Raw genomic sequence first — 21228 nt, 5'->3', positions numbered from 1 at the left:
ATAAATGTCTACTGAAGATGATGAAATAAAGCTTCCCTTGCAAGTTCACTGTTACCATGATACTATAGAAGTAGTTGAGGAAGTAAAGAGGAACTTACATACATATATATATATATTTTTTTTATAACTGCATGTGATGCTTCAGCACCACCAGACTATTGCCTTTAGAGATGCCTAACCACAGCAAATTGAAGCCCTTAATTAGTATGGTTTTTGTTTGCTTTTTCACTGTCTCACCCCAACTACAATAGTGTTTAGATTTTAATATTGCCATTGGGGAAGGTGCATGGGACAAAAAGACACATTAAGTTTCCAGTCCTCACTCTTCCAATTCTCCAACTCTGAAGAACCATCAGTATTTATCAACAAAATGGCTGTATAGTGTAGTGGGAGACTTATGTAACCATGCTCATCCTTACACATTACAGATAATTAAAAGAGCAAGGAAAAAAGTAAAATTCCTTTCTTGTCTAAAGCAAGCATACCCCGTAGACTTAACAAAAGTAAAGCAATAAAAGTAGTCAAGAATATGCTGTTAGAGCAAACATGCATTTAAAACAAGCCCAAAGATACAGAAGCATCATAGAAGCTAGAAAAAGGTTTTAGACAAGTGCCCACACACAAGTTGTAGTGTGTGCTAGGCTTCACAAAGTACGAAGAATCAAACAACAAAGAAAGCAAACTGCAAAATTGATAATCTTGTGTCTAGAAGTTTGTTATGTCATTTAGTTCTCCTCATTCCTATTTGCTTCTTGCCCTGTGATAATGGCTGTTGAAGCAGGCCCAGTCTCTGCAGCCAGGGCACAGGCATTTGGGTGAGATCTGGACAGAGCCTCACTCTAATTTTACCTGCCATACACTCTAAAGACTTCTGCTGGAAGCTGCTGGCTGTTTTGTCAGTTTGTTTTGTTTGAGACCAGCATGCTTCAGTTTAAAAACCACATAATTACTCACAATGCAGTCATTTGGTACAGAACCCTTTAAAAAAACAGAAGGAAACTGTTTTTAGACAAGCCTCCAGTTACAGTAGCAGCAGTTCAACTGCCATCCCCCCTTTACACACACAAAACACAGTTTTTAAATATAAACTTAGTGTGTACACTTGTTCTACTCTCACAGGCCACGACACCCCATAACTGGAAGTTACCAAAAAGCTCCAGAACACTTTTTTTTTTTTTGTAATTGCTGACTCAGATCAAGTCTGCCAGCTGAGCTTTTACTTTTTCAGCTCAATACTCCTCCTCTTAACCTTATTTCCTTGTTCTTATTTCAGCTGCAGAACTCTTCCACAGCTCTTTATTGCCCTTTCTTTCTTCCTAGTTTAGTCAGAGGTATTTAGAAAAGCCTTTGTACTTAAGCTAGTCACCAACAAATTCTGGCAACTGCTACTTTAAAGGCTCACGTATGTTGAAATTTTTAACTGCTGTTCAGCTTAGCTCAGCTGTTGCATCACTTTAAGCCAATGATTTGCCTTCTGGAGTCTCCAAGTTTGCCTGCCAGACTTAACCAGGACCATACTAGAAACTATTGAGTTTTTACCCCTACCCTTACATCAGCCCCTAGAGCAACCAGAAGAGCAAACTACCAGCTTGACCCTGTCTGTAGGACATGGTTGATAGCACAGAAGTGCTTAGTTTGATAACACCACCACACTTTAAAGGGTTGCAAGCTACTTACAAACGTAACTACGTTTTCTGAACAAGTACTGTATTTTCTCTGTATATGCTGAATATTTGTTCTAGCTTATAATCAAGTTAATTGTCTTCAAAATACAGTTCCTCCACCAAAACACTGTACTCTGAGCCCAGAATGATATCGGGAGCTGCAGGCAAACAAAGTTACCAGAACTAAGACACATCCTGCAGACAGAATGAAATAATTTCAGATATTCTTTTTCCAGCGACAGCCCAGCAATAGATACAATAGGTATGCAATAGGAAGTAGGGCAAAGTAGCCCATAAAATAGGTTACAGAAGCTTGACAGAGCAGGATCAAGCAAGCGTGTATGCAGGAAAGCCCCTGCTCCCCCCCAGAGAAAAAGCAATCCAGCTTTAACAACTGAAGGCTTGTGTTTCAAGTTCTTGCTGCTAAATCTAGAATGAAGCAAGACTAACTTGACATTGCTGTCTGCTCAGGAACAACAAAGGGAAACAAACAAAGTTCCATTTGGGATTATGCAAACTCAAAGCAATTCCACACAGCTTGTAAGACCCCACTCCAAATACGATTGTGTTTTCCACATTAGGACTGCCTAAGTTCCCCAACACTTGATTGCAAATTGCTTCAGTTCAAATCCCTTCATCCCAATATCACTAATCCAAATTACTGTTAAAAATGCAACCATCAACAGCTTTTACTTATTGCTAAGAAACAGAACAGTTAGACAGGTATTTAACCCTGCTCGAGGTATGTTTCACTCACTCACACCTTACTGGACTCCCCATACTTGGGAAGCAAGTGTTTATTACAGTAATCTGTATGTTTTAAGTATAAAGACTCTGCACCTAGAACACAAACCTTATCCATTCTTTAGACTTGCTTCAAAGTGAATGTACTGACATCCAGTACTCACCCTGGGCACCCACAGAGATGGCCTATTTTAAACGGAGTGAGAGGCCTGAACACCCCTGTACCATAGCCAGGAGGGGTGTTTTTCCTGCCCCCACCCTACCTTTCAATATTAAGTTAATTAAAAACGCAGCAGAAAATAGGTTATATGAAAAAGAAAAATGCATTTAGGTAACAAAAGTAAACAAGGTACTTCCCAACTGAGGTAAATCCTGCAGCTATCCATAGAAACACCGTAGTCTGCAGAGGTAGAATTAACATCCTGCAACTGTTTAAACCAGAGGATGCAACATTTTTAGGAAGTTGCACGGAAATGGCCAGAGATGTGGTCACTTTACAACCCCATTTAAGGTCCAGATGATGCTGAACAATCCCTGTCAGATATAACTGCTACATAAACCTCCCTCAGGAGGCTGAACCCCGAAAGGCACCATGATCCAGTCCTGTTATTTCACTTTACTGGAATATAAAGAGCTATAATCATACATACCTTATCTTTATTACCCACCGCAAAATCTACTCGTCCTCTCTTCAATAAGTCGTTAAGCGTTGTTGCTTGCCAGATCTACAAGCTCTAGGAGACTCCTTAAACAACAAGGAGCGCAATCCTCATGCTCGGTGGTGGTTTGAGCTGTCATAAAATGAAGTTCAGAAGCTCGAGTTAAACCTGTGCTTGGCACGCGCACACCGAACAGCCACTCCAAGTCTCACAGCACAATCAGCCACTGCAGGGCACAGCAGCTCTTGGGCAGCTTATCAGCCATCTGCAGTTTTCATTCAGAATACACAGCTACGTACTCTGAGTACAGAGAAAAGGTCAAACTGAAGCGTTGCGGGTATTCATAATCTATTTAATAGTGGGACACCAAAAGAAGTACTACACATTTTTCTAGCGCACATTAGGTTTTGATTTAAGCAATTGCAACGGATGCAAGAATTTCTCAAAATAGTCTTCTACAATCCACATTTTACCGTATCAGTCTTGTAAGTCATACCGTGAAATACTCTTTGTGCTAACGGGTCTGGTGGTCTGATCGTTACCAAAGCATCCTTCCGCCCCCCACCCCTCCCCACCCAAAAATAAGTTGACAAAATTCAGCCAAGAAATTACTGTATGACATTTTAGACTCTTTTGTTGACCTAAACACAATGGGAGCTACCAGTTATACACAACTTATGAACGATTGCTGCATTTTAAGTCTAGAAATTCTCATGCTGATACAACAAAAATATTTTATACAGTGATCAATTTTTAATGCTTTATTCATTGATTAAAAGAATATACATTTAACATAAACCATACAACATCAGTCATCAATTCAAACATTCAGCTGGTTTCCTTACATTTTCTGTCAGGAGTTTATTTTTTTAATCTGATCACATTTATAAGATAAAATCTCACCACATCTGGCATATACACACACTGTGCCAGTGGATTCACTCTACTGATGTACATATAAAATCCGCATGGTATGTGCTCACTGGAGACAAAACAGCGCACACCTGTCAAAAGGTCATTTTAATATAAGATGGTAAAACCATTTGTAAAACACATATAAACTTTTTCCATAAATAGAATCATATCTGGACATCTGTTGCATAAATTGTGTTTTCCAAAGCTTACAATATAGCAGCCAGGTCTCAGCACTGCTGGGCACCCACGTTGGCCACTTACTTTATTATTGCAGACTGTCCTTTAAACATTAAATGCACAACATTCGTACCACTTAAGACTGGGGTCAGGTGGAAGTCTCACAGAGACCACGTCTGTACCGCGGTTGCCCTGAAACAGTTAAATCGGCTTTTAAAGCCTCTCAGATATAACAAGATTTTAAAACATACTTCATGGAATGTTCTTCATGCATCATAGCAGCTCATACCTGTGATAGAACAAGCTTTGTATTTGTTTCCTTTCCTTCCTTTACATTCACTATTCACAGTGAAACAGGTGCATGTTTGTTAAGAGTTCTGAGGTTGCTGACTGAGCCACAGCACAGCTGTGTACCACAGGTCGAAATTCGACCTTATATATTACAATCTAGCAGTATCTGGCTGGCCAGAAGTTGGCCTGCCCCTGCCAGCATGTGGGCACTTCTTCGTTTTTAATCTATTCTTTGGCAGCTGACACAGGCGCTGACAGAGAAAATCCAGTGACTTGGTTGCTAGGGATTTCACGACTAACGTTTGTTTGCAGGTGTATACCTTTGTATTGAAGTCTTCACTGTTACGCTTTTACCTCATCGGAGCGCACATTCTTGTTTTTTTTCTCTTACACTTTGGCCCAAAGCTAACTTTTGAGGAAGATAACAGAAAATGAGAATAAACTAGGACGAGTTTACAACGAATCTGAAATACTACAGCTTATGGAGTGCATCTGGAAGTGCAGGTATCCAAAAAGCTAGTGTTTCGCACCACTGCTTAACAGAGCTAAGAAAAACGGACATCGGCAGCAAGTCATGCTTCGTAAGCTGCATGGGAAATGAAGCAAGGTGAGAGTCTAAGAATGAACAGCCCTGGATAGACTTCTCTTCCTTTTAAGCCTATTAAGTTGCACGCTACCAGATTAAGCAAACAATGACAGCAGAGAAATCTGCTGGGCTATGGATATGGATATTAAAAACAGTTGGCTCCTGAGCGCAGAACTCCGATATAATAGTAAAATCATTCAAAACACAGTTACTCGATAAAAGTAAAGTTAGCCGGCAACCTCAGACAGCCTTTGGCTGTATCCCGGTAAGGTTTGGTAGACAAGTCCATTAACCGTGAAAACCCTAAACACTGCCACTTTCAGCTTCTAAACCAATACCCGACTACGTTCTTTGATCAAGAAGTAGAATACACATATGTAATTCTATATAGCTAATACTGATTAAACACAGCACAAAAGGGGTTAATTCACGCTACTGAAAAAACATAATAGGACCCTACTTGCATATGTAACCACAGGAATTGTAAATAAGGAGCTAAATGCCTTCACTGAAGCTTTGCATCTCTCTGTAAAAATGACGAGTTGGCTCAGTGAAGACACTGAGCAGTTCTATGTCCATCACTGCGTGCCAAGGCCGACCCAATCCGAGAGATACTTGCTCAATGAGATTATGCACCGGATCCACGTCCTGATCAGCCAGTTCTCCTTGGTCGAAATCAATGCTTTCTTCTGTGACTTCAAGAACTTTCAGATCAGAGCCACGAAGACGAGCAATTGCAATAAGATTATGAGCCCAAACTGTGTAACCTATGGGGAAATAAAAAAAAAAAAGTTGCTCTGTAACTTCACTCAAGGCATTTTTTACACATGTATTTAATGCCAGAACATCAAAGCATCCTTCCCAACTTCTTTCAGCATCTTCTGTCTGGCAGAATCATCTTCTGTCTGGCAGAATCCTCCTCATGATTTTTTTTTGTTGTTGATGCATTAAAAAAAAAAAAAAAAAAAAAAAACACCTCCATTTAGATCTTAAATAAGGAAGTATCAAAAAGTTTTTTTTAACAAAGCTTTTCCACGTCTATTTTTTTCCACCATTTGTACCAACTTCTTTGCTACAAAGTAAGTTGTAAAAACAACTTCAAGCCTTCTGTGATCTACTTATTTATAAGTCAAAGAAGGGACTAATCAACTATTAGTTATTATACAACTACATAATCAAGTTGTATCAACTATTCAAGTTAATATATAAAAGAACCACTTTAAAACTGTGTTTCAGCTATAAAAAGTTAGCTTTTGTTGCATTAGAGGTGGACTTAATAGAGGAAAAAACAAACAGAAGCCTCTCCAGGAAATAGGTCATACCAGCACCAAAAAAAATAATCTACATATATCTTGTTATTCTAGCTGGAATTAAACATAATTATAAGGCTTCCCTCTCTTCCCATTAGCATATATTAGCACCCCTTTTTCAAAACACTTGCAGCTACCTGCTCTTTTCCAACAGTTTGCTGTATCCTCGCTAAGGCAAATGTTGAGCTCCTCCCTGTCCAGGCACAACATAAACTATTTGGGAATTTCCCCTATTTTGGGAGCTCTGCAAGCCAACCCTTCCCTTGCAAAAAAAAAAAAAAAAAAAAAAAAAAAAGAAAAGGCTCATTTCTGCCTTCGTCATTATTGTCACAGGCACCATGCGTCCTGGTGGGGTGCCCACTCGGAGGCTAAGGCAAGCTGCAGTCTGCACAGAATCTGAACCGGGGAAGTTCACTGCTGAAGGAATCAACAAGGCAAGTACCACGCTCTACATGCTACTGAATCAAAATAAGACAGCTAATTAAAGAATGAGAAAAACTGAAGTTAAAGGAATAGATTAATGAATTTTTCATTCTACTTTTTCCTACTTTTTTTTTTTGTCGCTAAGGTCTCCTGTAAATATGCTGCTCAAGGTACTTTTTTTTTTTTTTTTAAACAAGAAACCCTGCAACACCTAAATGGCTCATTTCTAGGGTATTAACCACTAAAAAGGTACGAACTCCTGTGATTTTCACTGGCTGATACTTTACCTCTAGCACAATAGTCACGGAAGATGAACCTGCAAGGTTGCAGGATATTAAACGCAATGGAAAACTGCACCTCTATGAATTACATTCCTAGCAGACTTGGAAGGAGCTCACAACACCTTACAGTTGTCTTGACTTTTTCCTTGCTGGTAAAAATGTCAACTTTAGTTTTGCTCAGGGACAGAATACAACAGAGGATAGGTAATACAAGATGTTTACAATACAATCTTGGAACCCCACACAAAGTGTCCTTCTCTTAAGAAAAAAGGAAAAAGGGCTCCAGCATGTCTGGATGGGGTGGCTCCTGATTTATAATTCCTGATGCCTCTGGCTATCCTATTGTCCCCTTCTCATCCCAAAAGACCACACACTCCTCACACTGCTCCTTCATGCTGCAACAAGTATTGAATACCCTTGACTCTGCCCCTGAAGATGGGTTCCTTGATGGAACGATGATACGACTTCCCACAGGAGACAGGAAAGAATCGTGAGCTATCCAAGGAGAGCATCCTTAGAACATTTTCTTCCTTCCTTCTTTGGTCACTGCCAAGTGGCAGCCAAAGCTATCTGCAAATTAAAGACTTCTTCAGAGCAAACTAAAAGCATAAGAGGGAAAACCAAAAACCTGTGGAAAATATTGGAAACTGAAGAACAACCATTTCTTGTCTAAATATAGATGAAACCTGTGCCCTTACAAATAGAGCAAGTTATGGCTCCTCAAACAAATACACCTATTTGGTTTTGCTTTCCTGAAGAACACTTGATAGTATCACAAAAATACAAGTAGCACCAGAGACCACTGCTTGGTAAGTCTCAGAAAATACAGACGTGAGGATAAGATGCTGTACTGAAGAGTCACAGCATTCTAGATCTTTCCTCCTAGCCACATTTTTCTCACCATAACTAAGAAAGGTGCTTGTGCTACACCACCTGAGAAGTCACATTCACAACTTAAAGATGAGGCGTTTATAAGGAGCTTTGCTACCTTCTACAAGGAAATGGGAAGAACCTGGATTTCAAAATCAGAGCAAGGGTGATGTCTGGCCGTTCTCTCCTCCAGGTATACAAAGAAGCTCTCCAAAGAAGGAAGATGCAGTAAGAATTATTTGATTACATAGAACTGCAGAAGGCGTTTGCTTTCCCAATGCTCTGCACAGAGTAATATATCCTACTGAATAGACGTGTTTTGATATTAGAAGATACTTACACTTTATGATCAGGTATTTTATCATCTTTTTAAATTTGGATCAGATTAGAAGAATTTCCTATGGTAGAATGATAACTTAAGTTTTGGGTTGTTTGTTGTGTTTGATTATTTTCTTTCCTTTTAAAAAGGTCCTAAAACTTTTATCCAAATGTTAAAGAAACTGTTAAAATCTACTCTTTACAAAGTGGCACAGTCATATGTCAATCTGCAAAGTCTGTCAGTGAAACTATAAAGGGGAGACCACTGGATTGATTCTTTTTCTCCACTGATTTTCAGTAGAAGACGGCGAAAACCTTTTCCTAGCAGATACAACAGAACCTTCTGCCTTCAACCGAGATCCAAATGTACTATCTCTGCTGCTGATGATGATCTCTCCTGTTTGTGCTGAGTAACTGGGAATTCACTCCTGCAAGCTGCCTGAGGAAATGGGCACTCACTCTCACGCAGCAGAGCACGGAGTCATCACTTAACTCCTTCATGTAGCAACAAGTTTGGTCTCGGTAAGCCAATTCCAGCACAAAAATAACTACTCTGCATTATTTCAGTTTCAGGTGCCTCACATGTGCCAAATGATTCTACCTTCTAACAAGTACTGTAGAGTTCACAGAGCTGAATATAAATGTGCCATTATTTGATTCGCAATTATACAGCAAATAGGTGGGATAAACCTAGCTCTGTATACTAGTGAAACCAATGCACTCAGCAAGGCAACCTCCTCTGCATTATTTTATTTCCCCACTCTTCAAGTAGAGAAGTCTCAAATTTTGTTCACCACCTTCATCTGCTGCCAAGGCCTTACCAAACTGGTAAGAGACTTCCTCCCTTCAGCCCTGGGGCACTTAACCGGCGTTATTTACACAAACAGGAAGAACAATTATCTAATCTTAACAGCCCATGAGCTCAGTACCCACAGCAGGCACCTACAGTGCTCACGTTCACATGCCTGGCCACCTGGTGGAACGGCACAGTGCAGGCCACTTCCAGGACAAGCCTCCTTGAACGCCCAGTTCTTCATTATCCCCTGTTCTGTGAGCAGCCTAACAAAATCCTGAGTGACCTCTCATGAAAGGTTAGCAAGCTACAAGAATGTTTAGAACACGTACACAGAAAAAAAACTTCCTATTTTCAAACAAAAATACCAGTAGAAGGTACAACAGCTTGTACAGCAACTGCATAGCAGGCTTCTGAACAGCATTCTTACTAAAACACATCACAAGAAAGGATGAAGCATTCTAAGGATATCAGTCACATACTAAGCTCGTGCAATGTATTACCTACCATGAACAGCTAGGAGAGACAGTCTTGTGCACCTCCAGGCTAGTAAGACAAGTGGATCTTCATTCCGGTTGTCGCTAAGATCTGGGAAGCCAGACATATCTATCACATCATTCATTAGTATAAAGTGAGTGAGGAACTTGTCATACTGCCTGGATATGAGGTCAACAACAGCTCCTGAAACACAAGTGATGTAGCTGTCAAAGTGAATCCTCTCTAGGGGGATACTGGGCTTAAGAATCCTTAGCATATCATCACTCTTGACATCAAAAGCCATTATGTAGACCCGAAGATTGGTGCTGTTGCGCGTCAGCGCCTTCCAATTCTCATCTTCTGGCATACTGTCCAATGACTTGTGCATTATGGAAACACTGTGGACCAGGAGAGACAGTCGATGCAAAGGCACATGGTTGCTATCAGCCAGGACTCTTGCCATTTCAGCTGTAAAATCACAGAAATCCAAAGCGAGTGAACGCAGATTCACAAAACGCTCCAATTCGACTGCAGTGATAAGAGTGGTGTTACCAGGGATGTGGTTGTCCAATAAGCTCAGGTGTTCCATGGTGTTGGCTATGGGGTTTGACAAGGAGGCCAGTGATGTGGGAGTTACTATTTGCAGCATGAACCCACAAGACAGCCATTTCAATTGCCTGCTGTTGCCTAATATCTCTTCAAACAGCTGTTGTATTCTGCAAGGAAACAAAACAGACAATGATGCTGTTAGACACGGTTTAGTCTTACCAATTGCTTACCACTCTTTTTATTTTTTTGTTCAAGAATTAGTCTTCTTTCATTTATGGCCTTATTCTGCAGAAGCTGCTACTGTTGGAGTTCTTGTGAACTACCACAGTTAGAACCCAACACACTGCGAACTTCCCACTGTGCTTTAATCACCACTGCACTTAAAAGGTTAAAAACTGAAAACTGTCTTGAAAAAAAATAAGTACTTTGCTTTTTCCAAAACAGTGGTGCACTACGACCCTTCATTTCATACTTCTCAGCACAGATCCCAGCACGCACTAACACCCTCCCACATACACGTTAAGGTCATGCAAGTAAGAAGACCTGTAATGCATTAAAAACAGTTCTTAATTTTTTCAAACAGCTCTTCGTAGTTGCTGATCTCCCTAGTACGGCAAGTTCAATATGGAAAAAATAATTTTCATTGACAAGTTGGAGAAGATTGCCTCTGAACATATGTTAGAATGATAGAAACCAATTGCTTTATTTTCCTCACAGGGTAAGGAACAAACACCTAAGAAGATTCTTGAAATAACTCTGAACGTACAGCTGACTGGATTCTCATTGTCAACAGCTTCAAATTTTACCGACACAGCTTGGACATGGGAACACGACAAACCCAGATTACCAGTGCCAGAATCACTTGGGACTGCTGGAGTCCTCATGTGATTTATCGCACTGTATGATTATACCATGCTCACTGTGATGCATCCCACCTCTCCTGCCCATTTATTGTTTTAATGCACAAATGTTCTTAAATTTAGCTATTTAATTCAAGAATGCATGAGAAGTATTTTAAAGTAAGATTTTGAATAAACAACAACAGCATGGCCAAACCCTACCTACTTCCTGGAAAGCAGTATTTTTTCAATCTTCATCCCTCACCTACCGAGGCTCCAAAGAATCCTCTTGCCCCAATGACAAGTAATCTTTGAGCACGTACATTTTAGGATGCATATACAGACATATTTGATCTCAAACCCCAGCCAGCCAGAAGGAACACCCAGCATTTAAAGGAAGCAATTGAGCCAGGCTACAACAGGTTCACAAAACTTCAAGGAATATGGTAAAAAAATAAAAAAAATCTAGTACAAAACTAGCAGAAATCTTTGTGCTTCAAATTTTTACAAAATTGTTATTCTTATCTACCTATCTTTAATCAAGATACCATCCAGACAAAATTAAAGGCTCTGTATCCTGACTGACAGCAGAGAAACTAATACCTTAAGAGGGATAGAAAGAGAGTTGTAATTCTCAGAGATTTCCTCACATTTCCAAACACTTGTAACTTTGACCTCCTAAGCCAGAGGTGGCTTTCTGTCTTTAGTAACCCTCAGGGACCTCACTTCCATGAATTTACCTAGTCACCTCTTTAAGAGGAGCTTTTGCAACTGTAAAAGGCCTGCCTTTTCTTTGTTCACGCAGAACAGTTGGCGTGATTGTCATTTATCAGTTATATATCTCAATAGTTTCCAACATTTTGCCTAGTACAGTCATCAGGTTTATATACACTGCAGATCTTCTAGATTGTCTCCAAGTATTTTTTTTTTTTTTTAATTGAGGACTGGCAACAAAAATTAAACAGTTTTAAACAACAGGTCAAGAATTACAAATAACGCATTTTTGCTATTTTACTCCTAAATTTTTTTGGAGTTCAGATGAGAGCTATTTGATCCTGGCAATGTTTGTTTGGGGTCTGTTTCTGGCAAAGCTTAAATTTAAGGCAGATCCTCTGATGATCACTCAAAGGAAAAGGTTCTGCCACAGGAACCTCCCTAATTTCTCCCACAACAAACAGAGTCTCTTCTCTCCCTGCTCTCATTGCAGCAGCTTGGAAAGGTGATGTAACATCTACAGCAATGGAATCCTTTATTTTGTAATAGCCCAAGTAATCAATCATAATAGGAATTTTTTAATAGATGACAACTCAATTTTGACATGCTCAGTAGAACATCTATCATCTATGCCTTACTGCACTAAAATTTTGTTTTAATTGTGCTTCTGTTATGATTTAAATAATTAGGCTCAGAAGAGTACTGTTTGAGCACTCTTCTTTCAATACAACTTAAACTATGAGAAATAATACCAATTTAATGCTAAGTTCGCACTGACGTATTTATGCTCATATTTAGACTTATGCTGGTAGGTTACCTGTCCATATATCCTAGGAAAATTTTTAAGACTCCTTTCCCCACCTCGTTACCAATTTAATAAAAATAGATAAGAGACTCAACACGTCTGTGTAGAATATTTAACAACGACTGGTTTTTGGTTTGCTTTAAATATCTGCTTTATGTGAGGCTGGACAGGAAGAACAATAAAACCCACCAGCTATTTATTCATTTCAACAAGTTTTGAATACATTTTTCAAGCACCTAATACGGGTTTTCCCTCCCCCGCAAATTCTTATGCGAATCCTATTTTTCATAAGCAGACTGCATCTAACAGGAGTCTGCAAGAACAGCTTGAATTGTGTCAGTTTCTAAAACACATTAAGTGAATTCTTACTATGATAATAAAATAGGTGTTAACTTCTAACTTTCACTTGAACTACCTAGCTCATAGTACAATATTCACTGTAACATACACAGGACTACCTTAAAGCTCATTTACAAAATTGACATTTTAGCAGGGTTTAGTACATAGAACACAAAATATGAGCAAAGCTCAGCACGTGCAAGACAGCAAGTTAGCGTAGTGATACCTCAAAAGTGTACTTAATCAGTCCCCTTTGCTCCTTGTAAAGAACAGTTAATGGGATGTTCCCCATCAGCCTGAAACCTACCACACTGGAGAAAACTACCTCAGCAATAAAAACCTCAAAATAAATTACTGTTACAATTAATGCCAGAGGTGGCACTTTCAGGCAGAGGACAGACCAAAGGCTGACTAACTGTTTAAGCCCCAGAAGTCCTGACAGGTACTGAAGTACCTTGATGGCCCCAGACAGGAAGCAAACCTATTAGTAAGGCCCATTTGTTTAATTAAAGACCACCAATCAATAAGTTTAGTTTAATATGAGGAGCTAACCTGCTTCTTTTGGAAACCAAACTATCTAAGCCACGTGGATCAATCATGGAAACATTTCAGAAAACAAAACTTTTACACATATACCCCTTGCTCAGCTCAAGACAAATGCATTGTTTCTGATGAACTTCTACACAGTAATGAACTGAGGTCTAAAGAGAATTTTAGGAAGCATCCAGGGACACATACACAATACAGAAAGAGAAAAAGCATTACAAAGCCATATATTGTACATGCTGATCACTACAAAAGGGTGATTTTGGAAACATAATCCAAGGCCTCCTCTCCCCGAGAACAGCCCTTAGGATGTTCCCCCTGGCAAAGACCAATGGCTCTGTGCTGGCTAAGATTTCACCCATGGCCTGTGACACTCATCTCAATGCTTCGGACTTGAGGAAGTGCTGTGTTTTCTTCCCTGTTTGGACTGTAGGAAGTTCCTGAAACAGCTACTAAGGTTTACCACCATTTGGGTTCCTAAATCTTCAACCACCAATAACATTGCCTCCATAGGTTGCCCAGTATTTTGCAGTGTTAGCTGTCAGCACCCACGTTTTTCAACTTCAGAGATGCAAACACCTTACATCTTCTTAGTCTTGCCTTCTGCACTTGGGATTTACTTCCTGAAGTATATGCTGCTAATGCTGACGAACTTGAGAATGCTGAATAAAACACTGCCAATTTTCTTTTAATTTAGAAAAGAGCTAGTGGGTCCCAAAAGACACTGCTTTATTCTAGCAAAACAAACATAAGCAAAGTAGCATTTATTTGCTCATTCCAGAATGTGCAAAGGTCAATATTCATGTAAAAAACTAACCTTGCATTAGATAGATAGTTATTTTTTTTTACAGTTTATGGCTATGAAGTATGCATAGTAATTTTTGTTATTTGTTTGAAGAAATATTTGTGTGCTCAGCTGAGTAAACATCTGCTTAGACGGTTCTCTTTAAGCCCCTTGGCCATGATTTGATTATGTATTTATGTTTTCACAAAGGATATGAAAATGGGGCTTTTACCAAATTGGCCTATTACCTGCAGGCAGCACTATAATACAAATCTTAATTTCAAAATGAAGAAGTTAGAGTAATTTAAAGAAAATGGGATAACAAAGACACATGTCTGCATTCACATTGATGTCCAAGTTTAAGTCAGGAGCAAACATTTAGTTTGACATTTGCATTCACATATGTACATACAGCTGATAGTATATCTAGGCTAGTTCTCAAAACCACTTAAAAATAAACAGTAACAGTCTAGAGTGGCTGTACTTACGCCTCTCTGCAGCTACTGGGAAGAAGATGTTTAAGCTGGCACAAATTAAAGTGATCTATACGACAAGTTCTGGAATTACTAAAACTTGTTCGCTTAGTTAGCATCACTCTTCAGGGGCAACTTATTCCAGAAGGCAGTAGCTTTTTAAACTGTATTTCACCACTTCCAAAAAAAACACAAACTAGTTATTCAAAGTAAAGACTGTAATGTAATTATGGCAAGCTAAAATACAACTCTGAGACTAAACAAGCATGCCGTGAGCTAAGATCTTTCAGGAATTCTACAAATACCTAACCTAGTTTTGTGACATAACTTAAAATAAGTTGTCACTGCTTATGTCCTCTTTCAAGTTTACTTCCTACACATATTTCACAAGAATTGAGGACATCGGATTACTTCCTTTTCTCGTTTTTTCACATACAACAATTCTAGAGGTGCTGGTAACAAATCCCTGTTCCTCCTCCTGTTTTGTTTTCATTAAGTTAATATTGTTTCTAGAACACGATGAAAAGAAGAAAGAAGAGATTCTCACCCTGCTGAGAAGGGGAAAAAACAAGCCACAAAACCAGACTACTTCATGAAAATACTAGAAACAAAAAATCAACTCAATTTAAGAATTACATTCTAATCCTATTAAAAAAGCTTTCTCAGTTACGTGTTTCAGACAGGAAAAAACATTATTTTAACATACTTGACAATTTATAAATATAACTTACTGCTTAATCTTTTTGCCATCAGGGTCAACCTTTCCGAGGTATGTATTTGATATACTTCCGTGCTGCTGCAGAATGCTTATATCCCCAAAGAGACTTAACTTCTGGAGGTTCCTATGAAACAAAGAAACAAAAAAGGAATCTTTATACAAGGTTAAAGCACTGTAAGGAATCATTCTGGATAAAACAAGCACAGGCAGCAAGAACACATTATTGCATGGAACATGTAACGTCTTCTGGGAAGCATCCTTCTGCCCTAGAGTACAGGCACGTATGGAACTACAGGAATTGAGGCTGAAGCATAAAGGGGAAGAGGGATATACAAAGTGCTGGATCCAGCTGTAAAGCAAATGCCAGTTTTTAGTGACCACAGAGGAGTATTTTCAGCAAGCCATCACTATCAAGAAGTTTTCTAGCAGCACTTTCACATACTCTTAGAACATGTGTGTTACATTTCACAGATGGAAACATCAGATACCTACTTTTTAACACTTAACACCAAGCTTAACACCCAAGTAGAATTAAACTGCTAGAAACCCTGCCTGAGCACTTATATATGGCAACTGGGTTATAAATGGGGGCCCAAACCTTCCTCAACTGAGGTAACACAAACTTCATGTGGAAGCTGAGCAAAAGCTCCTCGCCCCCCAAACAGTGTTTGATTTCTATCACGCTGAAGTAGGAAATATCAGAACAGCTTCTATCATCAGTCAACAGAAGAGAACGACTGGTCCACCATGAGACAATTTAAATTTCTAGAAGGAATACCTAAAAAGTGAAAGAAGAACCTCTAAGTTTACCCTGGACTTGTCTCAGCGTGCTAGACAGTCAGTTTCCCTTTCCCCAGCACAGTTTGCTTCTGATTCGCATCTTTGCTATCCCCTAAAAAAAGATCAAACAACAGATATGAAAATGATAGCAGTTTTAGAGGAGCTGTTTGTGGCTTTTTTTTTTTTTTTTTTTTTTTTAAACTGACTACACATTGTATGCTAATACTTCAGACCGGCTTTTAGGAAGATGCAAAACAATCACAAATCTCAAAGCTAGGGAAGCTCTGGTGCCAGTTCGCTGCCCCCCTAGTACGAGCAGATGTTCTACCAACAGAAGAAAGCCGTCAAGTAGTCAAGCTTTCAGTTTAAGTATGAATTGCAGGCTATAACTGGTATCAATCATAAATAACCATTTACCTGTTTTGAAGTATTAAATAACCATAGACTAGTTCCCTGAAATCTCTCTGCTGTCCCACCTGCTACTTTTCTTCTACAGATGAATGAAGATCCACAGGCTTCCTATCAAGTCAGACAAAATCTAGGAGTTGCTCCAGTATTTACAGCCATTTCAGAAACTCTAACACTTCAGTGTTTTAAATACAGGACTACTGTAGTGATACTGGAATATAACTGAGCCTCAACCACACGCACAATATTTGATAAATCTGACTCAGCCAATGCCTGATCCTAGCTGAAGAATAAGGTTGGCAAGGAAATCTGAAGACACTGGCAACACCACCAGGAGTATTTTGTGCTTTTCTGTCGCCTACAGCTTTTGAGGAAAGTCTGGTGTGGCAGGGAAAGCAGCAGAAGCATCCACCTGGTGTGCAAGGCAGTGCTCACAGCCAATACTATAATTAGGCTTTTATCTTCTGATCTCAGGGACTTAAATCTGAGAGCTCAGACAAAATGCAACCTTCAGAACAATTCTGATTCACCTGCGTATTCACATCCCACACAGGTTTTGTTTGGTGCCACCCAGACCCCAGCGAATGTTGCTGCAGATGAGTATCAATTTTAGAGCTACTGAGCTACTGGACAGACAAAACACGATTTATTGACACCCTCCAGGTTTCCTACATCTACCTGACTGCTATTTGTGCACTACAGAGACCCAGATAAAGTTTTCCACCTCTAAACTTGGCCAATGAAAACATCCAATTATTGTTCCATGCACAGCACAGTTGTTACCACCACAGTCCAAATCAGTATTAGATTTTTGTTACTATTTGTAGTACCCTATAATCTCCACGGCATTTGGCTCACCTCTCATCCTTATTTCATGGGGTTAGCGAAGTCCATTGCTGCTTAAACAAATTTATTTAGGTGTTAACTGTCATCTTTTGCTGAAAGTCATAGTGGCAACTTAATCCTACATTCTGTGTATAACCACAGCTGGGGAAACATCCTCTTTTGTATTTAGTATTTTTATTAAATATTAAGCATTCATTTTGCACTAGCTCAAAAAGCATACTACAGGTACCAAGCCTCTTACTATGCTCCTTCTTCAGGTTTGGTGGGTCTTTATGAACATCCATCCTCCACCTTGCAATGCAAAAGGAAGCAAAAAGGGCCTTGCTTGGATTCAACAGGAACAAAGTGCTAAGGCACATATTGCGTTATCAGATTCCTACCCCAATTTCAGCTGCCTGCTTAGGATGACAGAAGCGAGTTATTAGAAAGCCCCAAACACAGATGCAGTCTCCTCTTCTGAATGATTCACACAATTCTGGCAACTCCAAGGTAGATACCGTACTTCACTTAAACTCCCTGGTTTACTACAATCTGCATTTTTGTTTCCACAGCACAGATCAAACAAATCTCACAAACGAACACGCTGCAGATGAAAGGGGGGAGGATCAATACCTTCCTGCCCTCCTCTTTAAGCAGCCAGAGGAGAATCTCTACTTCAGGCCTTCACAGTTACATAAAAGAGCAGTCTACAGCTGATGATCAGTCCCTGCCTATTAGCTACTGTACACACTGAAATGACTCACGGAAAGTTTGTCACCCTCCCACCCGCCTTCCTGAACTTAGTTTTGAAAGACCAGCTTGTGAAGGCACAGATGATTAGGATCCCTTAAGAGCCAGAGAGAAACAACTTGTCCCTCCTGATATTGTTACAGAAACGAGGCACCTCCACAGTTGTTTTTTTTTTTTTTTTTTTTTTGTAATAGGAAGTAGAATATCAAGTGCTTAAATAAGACATTTTTATTTTGCTTCGCTTGCTGTCAACAGAACTGCTTGCAGAAAAGCTAGAGATGGCTATAAACATCACGTTAGTACACTTCAATTAAAGAAATTACAGAATTACAGAACTCATCTTGGTTTCAGTGCTATTAAAGCAGTATTTAGGAGTAATACTCTGTCACTTGCAGAACAAAGTTTGTGTTGATTTGAGCTCTACCTCAAATGCATGAGGGACCTTGAACGTACCTTTGTGGATGCTGAGTGCCAGCAGAAATACCTATCATAGTATTATCAGGTGTTTTGAACTGTGTGCCTGCAGCTGAGTTTACTTCCTTCATTCCATCAGAATTAGTAAAGACTGCTCCAAAGTATTTTTCTAGAGACTTAATGTGCAGAGTTGATTAGAAATCAGCAGCTTTGTACTCTACAGAAAGTACTTTTATTAGCAAAAAAAACCCCACCACATCATCATTCCCCTGTACCCAAGAGGACATCCAGAAATTGCATTACTTCTAGTCATTACTTTAGTCTTCTCTTAGGTCCTGTGGTATTACAAATCCTCAAGGAATTCTACAGTCATTTAAAGAACATTTTTCCTGAAAGGAGGGGGTTGTTACTGTATTGTTTAATAATAGATTTAAAAGCCTACAACAAGATTACACAGTTAAGAAACGGCACACCATTTCACAAAAGCAGATTTTTTCCTCTCTAGTTTGAAGTGCAAGATGGAAGTTCTTTGAATTTCTCTGCCAAAAAAAAAAGCTATCACAGAGGCTGACAAGAGTTATGAAAGAATCATCCTGTTTTAAACTTAATTCCGAAAGGAATGCATTTACTGTATTCAGCCACCGGCCAAGTTAAAATGCTGCTGTTTCCTTTAGTTTGGAAATTACAATCCCTACCCCATGTACGAGAAGACATGAAGGAATTAATCATTACCCTTGTGATGCAGAGCAGAGAAATAAGGTGAGCATCCTGCAGTCACTCCACAGATAAAATGAAAAAGCATCAAGGCAGGTGACGATGGCTCTGGCTTAGAGGTGAGAGCCAAGCAGCAACTTGGCACCTTACCGTTCCTTCCCACCATGTTTCAATCTTAAAACCCTACCTGAAAAGCTAAAGCACAACGTTCTACACACAAACTAACCAGTTGCCTTGCAAGGAAACAAGTATCAAACTTAAAACCTTTAGAGAAAAAAAAGTGTTATTCAAAAAGCAATTCTGAGTAGACTAAGTGCTTAATGTAAATCCCCCATGCGTTTTTCAGTTGCTCACCAAAAAAAGACCCCGCTGTAATGACGAGGTACTGTGTGTTCCCCAGTCAAACCTTATTCATTTCAAAACAAAAGAGCAGCGTGCAAGCGATCTGAAGACATCAGGAAAGTACAGTAATGCAAAATCCTATCCAAGTTGGTGACTTTCCACCTCTATCTTACCGCTGAAATTATACTTATCTCCAGAGAACAGGTAGTGGAGAAACAACTACTGCTAGTATTTTGCTGCACTCTCAGCCACGCTGTACATACAAAATCTGTAAAAACAACTCCAGAAAGCAGTGTCCTTGCAGAAGCTGCAGATAAGACCGCAGAGAATGCAGAAAGTAAAATATGCCAGGAGCCTTCGCACAACACATTTGACAGCCTCGCATTTTTGTGAGGCAGCGGAAAAAAAAATTCTTTTTTTATTATTATTTTCCCCTGTGAAACTCCTAGGGGACACCTCCTGGGGATTTCAACCTTCCAAGTCCATTTGGCAGAATTTGCCTATGATCTGATCGTCGCCAGCACCACTTAAACACTTTTTTCATTCAGAACGTCAGTCAGACTTCCCAAAAATATGACTGTTAGGCGAAAGCTCCCCCTGCAAGGCAGGAGAAGGCTGGCGGAGGCGGGTGGGACCCGCACCCCGAGGGTCCCACAGGGCAGGGACTCCAGGCGAGCTGTGGCCTAGGAGCAGCTTTCGGAAGCCAGCCCCAGCAGCTGCCCCTGGGGAAGTACCTGCGGGGCACAGCGCCGGAGAGGAACTGAAAGCGAGACCTCGCACAGCCCGTTTGCATCGGGCCCAAACGGGCGAGGAACCGCGTTTAAAGCCCTCTGGGTGCGCTGCAAGCCCGAGGAGAGGGCAGGGAGGCCCCGGCCCGCTCCACAACCCCTCCACAGGCCTGGAGGAGCTGGGGCTGCCCCTCAAGCATCCCCCCCACACCCCCCCAGCTTCCCAGCGGGTACCAGCACACCCTGCCCCTTCACCCTACGGCCGCAGGGGCTCGGGGATAAAAAAATAAAAATAAAAATAAACCCTTTTCTGTGAGAACCCCCCCCCCGGGCGCTACCTGTTGTTGCGGACGCTGCTCAGGACGCACAGCACCAGCTCCAGGTATGTCCGCAGCAGGTCCAGCCAGCGGGGGCACAGCGGCGGCGGCGCCTCACCGCCTCCCCCCGCCGCCGAGGCCGCCGCCACCACCGGGCCCTCACCGCCGCCTCCATCCCCCCCAGCCCCCGCCGCCGCCGCCGCCGCCCCCGTCACGGCAGCCCCGGGGGAGGGGGAGGCGCTGGGGTAGTTGTCGGCGGCGAACTGGACGCGGAGCTCGCGGACGAACCAGCCGCACTTGCGCATGAGGAACTCGAGGCGCGGGCGCTCGGCCGGCGAGACGCGGAGGCTGAGGCGGAGGCGCGGCCACAGGGCCGGGTAGAAGAGGCACTCCCGCCAGTGCGAGCAGGCGGCCGAGGCCCGCAGCCGGTCGGGGCCGGCCAGGAAGGAGAAGATGTGCACCACCAGCTCGCTGGGCAGGGAGCCGGCGCCCACCGCCTCCCCGCACACCGACATGCCTGCAGCCGGCCCGGGCCCTGCTGCGGCGGCGGCGGCGGCCACGGGCGGCGGTGGCGGCGGCGGCCCCGGCCTGGCCTCGGGCTCCTGCGACAAAAACAACAACATCAATGACAAGGCGCAGGGGGCGGGCGCCGGCCGGGACGCGGCTCTGCCGGCA

The 21228-nt window shown here is 41.3% G+C and overlaps 1 protein-coding gene across 1 annotated transcript; it reads right to left on the bottom strand.

Annotated features, from left to right (window-relative positions):
* Positions 1-3673: 3673 nt before the first annotated feature.
* Positions 3674-21176, bottom strand: FBXO33 (F-box protein 33; the record flags this gene model as incomplete). The annotated part of the gene is made up of 4 exons (XM_084287474.1): positions 3674-5803; positions 9539-10224; positions 15289-15399; positions 20575-21176. The coding sequence occupies 4 exons, from the start codon at positions 21174-21176 to the stop codon at positions 5532-5534; spliced, it is 1671 nt and encodes a 556-aa protein (XP_084143600.1). The 3' UTR covers positions 3674-5531.
* Between the last annotated feature and the right edge of the window lie 52 nt (positions 21177-21228).

This window comes from Netta rufina (assembly GCF_964035555.1).
Source record: "Netta rufina genome assembly, chromosome: 5".
NCBI classification, from domain to species: Eukaryota; Metazoa; Chordata; class Aves; order Anseriformes; family Anatidae; genus Netta; species Netta rufina.
The sequence above is the reverse complement of the archived record's forward strand: the minus strand, read 5'-3'. Positions and strand labels throughout refer to the sequence as shown.